Source organism: Canis lupus, chromosome 26, assembly GCF_003254725.2.
Source record: "Canis lupus dingo isolate Sandy chromosome 26, ASM325472v2, whole genome shotgun sequence".
NCBI lineage: Eukaryota > Metazoa > Chordata > Mammalia > Carnivora > Canidae > Canis > Canis lupus.
In genome coordinates, this window is record NC_064268.1 from 17,868,600 (window position 1) to 17,875,108 (window position 6,509).

At 45.4% G+C, this 6,509-nt stretch overlaps 1 protein-coding gene across 4 annotated transcripts in view; it reads right to left on the minus strand.

Annotated features, from left to right (window-relative positions):
- The window catches only part of UBE3B (ubiquitin protein ligase E3B), a 53,220-nt gene extending 46,912 nt beyond the window's left edge, over window positions 1–6,308 (minus strand). The window contains exons 1-5 of one of the 4 annotated variants that reach the window (XM_049101949.1): window positions 6,152–6,308; window positions 2,549–2,651; window positions 2,139–2,294; window positions 905–1,086; window positions 632–752 (exon numbers count right to left, since the gene is read on the minus strand). In XM_049101949.1, the coding sequence (XP_048957906.1) occupies window positions 632–752; window positions 905–1,065 (282 nt within the window). In that variant the 5' untranslated portion in view covers window positions 1,066–1,086; window positions 2,139–2,294; window positions 2,549–2,651; window positions 6,152–6,308. Of the gene's footprint in view, window positions 1–631; window positions 753–904; window positions 1,087–2,138; window positions 2,295–2,548; window positions 2,652–6,130 lie in introns of all 4 variants that reach the window. The other 3 variants (XM_049101951.1, XM_049101948.1, XM_049101950.1) reach the window with 3 other exon arrangements.
- Between the last annotated feature and the right edge of the window lie 201 nt (window positions 6,309–6,509).

The following is a 6,509-nucleotide window of genomic DNA, read 5'->3' on the forward strand; positions in this document are numbered from 1 at the left end:
CACTCCTCAATGGTACTATTTCAGCCAACTCACTGTTTCCCTGGAATTATTTCTAGGCTGATCGTTCTACTCCCAAATGTGCAACCAGCATGTCTTCCTTGGTTTATAGGATTTGAAATAAATTTCAAATTAGCTACCAATTTTTACAAATGTGCACAGGATCTCCAGCACCTCCTTTAAATATCAGAGTTGCAGTCCACCACTGGCTAGAGCCCAAGAGTGGCTGCCTACCCTGAGTGGGCCTGCCACAGACTCCATCACTCCCTCTGATGTCCTCATCATCCTCCATCACAACCACCTCCCATCGAGTTACTGCTCATTATGATTTCTCTTATGTTTTGTACTATAAATGACTTCTTTTACTTATTTGCCTAATCTGCCTGGCTCCTGTTTGCATCTGAGTCCAAGTGTTTATCATAGTCTATGTAAAAAGAACCATGATGATTCTCAGAAGCACAGGGCATAATGCCTAAAAAACACATCCCAAGAAAAAAAGGGGCAGGATGTCACAGTCACAGAGTCTATCTTGTAGGCTCACTGTGAGCCTACAATTCACTGTGTGAATTAGTATTTAGAAGATACTTTAAAAAGACCTGGCCAATGGGAAGCAGAGTGTCCACCATTATTTTACCTCATTATCCTCTTTAATTCTGAACAGGAACAGCAGTTTCCTGGCAATCTTAAAAATACAAAGTGCACTTCTTTTACTGGCCTCAGCATCATCTGCTTTAAAAAACTCATCGATCTCTCTCCTGGGTAGGGCAGGGCAAGGAAAAAAAAAAGATATTTTAAATTAGGAGCTCACAGCAGCTGGAAGGCTTTTTAAGAACTGTAGAAGAAAACACCATCTTTCCTTGCTATTAATTGGGAGTAAAGGAACATGTGCTGAGTCCCTGGTGCCCACCTGATTTCTCTTTGCAGCCGACTCCGACACAGGAAACTCCGAACATGGGCCTGAATCTCGACAGCTGCCCGCTCCCGTTCCTTCTGCACAAGCCTTTCCTCTCGAGCTTGACGGGCCCTATCGATGAACCATGCTCTCGAGGTCTGAGAAACGGTGAACATGTTTGCAAACTTGCACGAACCCTGTAGGGAAAGTGGCAAGCGGCCTCTGTAGGTTGTTACAGGAAAAACACACACAGGAAGGGGCTCAGGAGCCAAGGGTGGGCAGGCACTCGGGCAGCAGAGAGCTACTCAGGGCCCTTCTGTACCTTCCAAAAGGACTAATAGCTCTCCTGGCACAAGTCCCAACTTCCAATTGGCTCCTTTTATGCAACTCATCCAGAGCAGCAATGCTCTTTCCTGTATTAGATAATTACATTTTAAGAGAAAGAACACAGCATCTGCCATAGGATATGGGCTCTGTAATCCTTAAACAGATGAACAAAGCATGAACTGATTCCATCCCTAAAGCTCTAATGCAAACCAGGCATCCTCCAGGTCAAAGGTTCCTAGATATCTGAATTTTCTGGAACAGTCTAACAATGAGCAGTCACATTTATTTTGCCAAGTCAAGACTTGAAGGGAAAAATAATCAACCATAATTATTTACTGTCATCATTATTTCAGCCATTCACTTGACAAATATTTACTGGCATCTACTTTGTGCTCAGCATAAAAGAAACCCTTAATTTTTTTTTTTTTTTGAAAAAGGGCCATTTTAACACTAAAAAATCCAAATGTGTGTGATTCCAGAATGCAAGACACACTGTTAAATTGACTGGTTTTATGTATAACTTACTCTGCCATCCTTACTGATCCCATCCTGCCAAAGGCCAATGAGGAGTTTGGAGCAGAACTCTGCCATCCACTGACTGGCATATTTTGGACAGAGGTTCTAAATTATCCATTACATACATTTTTACCTAAATCACTAGTACCTGTCTTTTCCCAAAGAGGTGGCTTTGGCTATCAGCCTAGAGCACACAACACTGGTCCATGGAGCCTCCCACTCTGAGATGATTTCTTTGGATGCTTGAAAACTGTCATTCTATCCCAAATATATAATCAGCCCAGCTCACAAAATTACTGAAATTGATTACTCAGAAATCCAGGTTTCTGGAAAACAATCTCTTTACCGTGTTACCTCCCTCAAAGCAGTGCCCATGTGAAAACACCATCAAAAAATAAAAAGGCACCTGGGTGGCTCAGTGGTTGAGTGTCTGTCTTTGGCTCAGGGCATGATCCCGGGGTCCTGGATTCAAGTACTGCATTTGGCTCTCTCTGGGGTGTAGGCTTCTCCCTCTGCCTATGTCTCTGCCTCTCTCTTTGTGTCTCTCATGAATAAATAAAATCTTTAAAAATAAAAGAATAAAAAGCTCATTCAGAGCTCCTCCTATGTCAACATACTGAGGTCTGTGGTCCCTCCCTTTTCAACACTGATTCACATCTGTTAAACAACAAGGCTTTCCCATGGGTCTCTCGTTGTTAATTGTCAAAACAAATGAACAAAGTCCCACATGATCACAGGAGGGAGGGTAAGAAGACAGGGTGGGAAAAGATAGCAGTCTCCTGAATCACTTGCTCTGCCCAACAGAATAGAGCTCACCTGAGGACCTGCCTGTGACACAGAAATGCCAGGTAATCATTAGTGATGTTCTAGAGGGCTCACAGCTCAGGGCAGCTACTCACTTCAGAGGCGCTGGTCTTCTCTGGCAGAAGCAGAAGGGAAAAAAAAAAAATCAGATTCAGGGTTAAGTTTTATAGGTAGGACATCCTCTATCTTCCTCAGTGAATAAAAGTAACAAAAAGTGCCTCTGGTTTAAAACAACACTAGTGGGGCACCTGGGTGTCTCAGCTGGTTAAGTGTCTGCCTTTGGCTCAGGGTCATGATCCCAGGGTCCTGGGATAAAGCCCCATGTCTAGCTCTCTGCTCAGTGGAGAGCCTGCTCCTCCTCCTCCCTCTGCCTGCCTGCTGCTCCTCCTGCTTGTGCTCTGTCGAATATATATTAAAAATTTTTAATTAAAAAAAATAAAACACTAATGTCCTTTTTAGTTAACATCTGATCTAAATGTTACACCAGATCTCCCCAGGCCTTCAGTTTAAAGGGAACAGACTGAAAACCATCCCAGAGAAGATGAATTAAAGCTGTACATGCAATAAATAAATAATAATAATAATAATAATAATTAATAATAATACTGTACACACTTTAGGATAGTAAGCAACAACAAAGGGGATGGAATGTTAAAAAACCACAGAAAATTATGTTTGATGTTTTTTAATGTATGATAAATGTTTATTCTGGAGAAATGAAGAAAGAGTTGGCAGTGAACCAATATGATCCCAATTAAGAAGAAAAATGCATGTGCACAGAGACACAAAGCCGGGGAGAAAAAAACAAGTGTTGAGGGTAGCTGTTTTGAGGTGGAGGGATTATGGGAAGTTCTGCATCCCTGAACTGGTCTGTTTTATAAATTTTCTGCAGAAAGCACATGGTGAGGCAGCATGGTACTAAGAGGCACACATGCTGTGGAGTCACACAGAGCTGGAGCAGGTCCCCAGCTCTGCCAAGTACTGCAGAGAGATGCCTCAGAGGCTTTCTGTGTTCACGTCTTCGTTGGCAGAGGCTGAGGAGGACCAAGTGAGATGGTGTACGTCAAATACCTATCAAGGTGGCTGATAGATTGCAGTCAATAAGTCTAATCAATGAATTATTTTTTAGACTTTCTTAAAAACTCTTCAGTAGAGGCTCTCATCTGCACAGTCACTCAGGTTCTTCGGGTAGGAAATAATGCTGCAACCGTTACATTCCTCACCCATTAAATTTTGTCCTATCCTTGGGTGCACTAAGATTCACCAATCCTGTCACTTGGGCTATGACCCTGTTTAGATTGGGTAACAGCTTCGAGCTCCTGAGAGCTGCAAAAGAGAGGGCCCAAGCTGTGAGCACTATGGTATGATAGTTCCTTAACATGTAGACAGTCCCTCATTGTGGTGGAAGAGGAGGAGCGCTGTGTGAGGGGTGAGGAGAGGGAGCTCTTCTCAGTGGAAAAACAGGAGGTTGCATAGGCAAACTGCGACAAAGTAGCTGTAAGACTATCTCAAAACTTTCACTTCTCCCAGGGGGCCTTGCAGGAGAAGATCTCTTCCTTGAGATTACCATCCCCTCAGGAGGCTGTATGTTGGTTTCTGTTTACACCATGTAATAGCCTATATACTATGCAGTTTTTCTAATTCCTTCTTATTCACCTATCTGCCTAGAATCCACTAGTTTACCAAACAAAACATATTTTGAAGTCTTAAAGTATGTATCCAAAGTAACTGTAATGAAGGATTACACAAACTTTGACATAATCAAACAAAAGGCTGTATGTAGTAGAAAAAGCCTTGCATCAGACAAAGTACCCTTGGTTCTTTTTAGTTCTGGTTCTACTTCATTTGGTCAAATTGCTTATCCTCTCTAGGCTTCAGCTTCTTTATCTATAAATTGAGGATAATAGTACCTACCTCCTAGGGGTGCTAAAAGAATTGAAACATTTACACTTCTATTCTGACTTAGTCATCATGACACTGTGATTACGATTAAGTGGAAAAACATTAACAAGGAGTATCTCAAAGCAGATAGCATGTAACTGAGCTTTGCTATATATAGCACCTAGACTTTAAAAACAAAACAAAACCCAAATTAAGGAATTAACCCAATTTAGGAAACAATGATATATGTGGAAAAATTAGAAACACAAGAGGGCAGTGATAAACCAGGATTATTTATAAAGGAAAATAAATTAAGTATCCACTACGTGTCCCGTCCTTCTACATAGTAAGACCAGCAACCCTGTAACATCATTTAGTTACATCCCATAGTCCACCTTAGACCATTTAGTAAGGAGCAGAGCCAAGATTTTAATACTAAGAGACAGGCCTCAGATGCTTTTCTATGTCTACAGTCCCATGGTAGCTGCTCAAAATCAGTCTTCCCTGGATGAGGTCAGCTTCATGCAGAATTATGAAAGAGTCCAGAGGGCATCACTCACAGTGAAGCATCCTAAGTATCAACTGCTGTCTGAGCCCAAGAGGATTTTCCCCCTATGGACTAGCTGGGCAGCCAGGTTTAGTGACCACCACCAATCTGTTAAGGGCAGATCATGTTTCAGACACTGTACAGATATTTAACCAATTTTGTCTTTCCAACAGCTCTTGAAGGTCTCAGTGGCCCAATTTTTAAAGAACAGGCAAGGGGAGGGGGGGCAGCCTGGGTGTCTCAGGGGTTTAGCGCCGCCTTCTGCCCAGGGCCTGATCTGGAGACCAGGGATCGAGTCCCACGAGTCCCCGGTCCGGCTCCCTGCATGGGGCCTGCTTCTCCCTCTGCCTGTGTCTCTGCCCCTCCCCCCCATGAAAACATAAAATCTTTTAAAAATTTGTTTAAAAAAATAAAGAACAGGCAACAGGACTTAGGCCATTAATAACAGCATTTACTGAAGGCTACAGCCCATCTAGGAGCATGTTACGGATCCCACCTTCACACGGAGAAAATGAAATGTAGAGGGAGCACGACTCAGGAGAGGTCACTCGTCTCCCGAATTTGAAGCCGCGTCTAACTCCAAATCAGTTAAGTGAAACAAGTAAGACCCAAGGGACTCGGCCACTCCCAGGACAGCGAAGAAAAGCTGAGAACGCAAGGCTGCCTGTAGGGCTGAGCAGAGTCCGAATAGACCAAGTTTTTCCTATTGAAACCATTAACACCAGCTGCCTACCGAGCGCCGAGTGGCAGACGCTAAAACTTGCATTACACAAACTCCTATGCGAAACGAGCTGATCGCTCCATTTTACAGAGCAAGAAACCGAGGCTCCGAGAGGTGAGGGAGCTCACCCAAGGTCACACCGCGAGTCAGCGGGGCCTGAACTCCGGTCTGGGGGCTCCTGGGCCCAGCATCTCTCCTCGGCATCGACAACCACCATAACAAACCTTCACCCAGCACCGGTCTGTCTATAAAAGCCTATTCTCCCCACAGATGAATAGGGGTGGAAAGACGACGAAGGGGACACCCCCGCCGCCCCGAAAGCCAGCCCCTATAGCACCTGCCCTTCGACTTGGGGAGGCAGGGACCCCGCCAAAGGGCCCCTTCCCTCAGAGTCCCCGCCGTCACCTCCACCCGGACACCCCAAGACCCCGTTTCCACTCGCTACCCGCAGGCCGTAGATCTTTACCCGCTCCAGGCCCCCCGCGCTCGGGGTCGGGGCCGCAGCTCCCGCCGCCTCAGCCCAATACCCTCGAGCTCTGCCAGACCCGGGGCAGCGGTCGAGGCCCGACCGCCATCTTGCCCCGGGGTGTCCACTCTGAGAGCTCCGCTGGGAACCAATTATCCAGTTCCGGGAAACGACAGTTCCGCAGAGCGTCTGCCCTCGGGAAGGACGACCTCCTTGCATCTTGCCCTCTTCTCTGGAAGGTGGGGGGGGAAAATGGACCCCTCATCAGGCTAATGCCTGATCCAGCTCAGAAGTGATGCCACCTACTCCAGCCGCAGAGGCTGGAAGGAACGCGGCCGACGTGTAGGTTTACGACGGA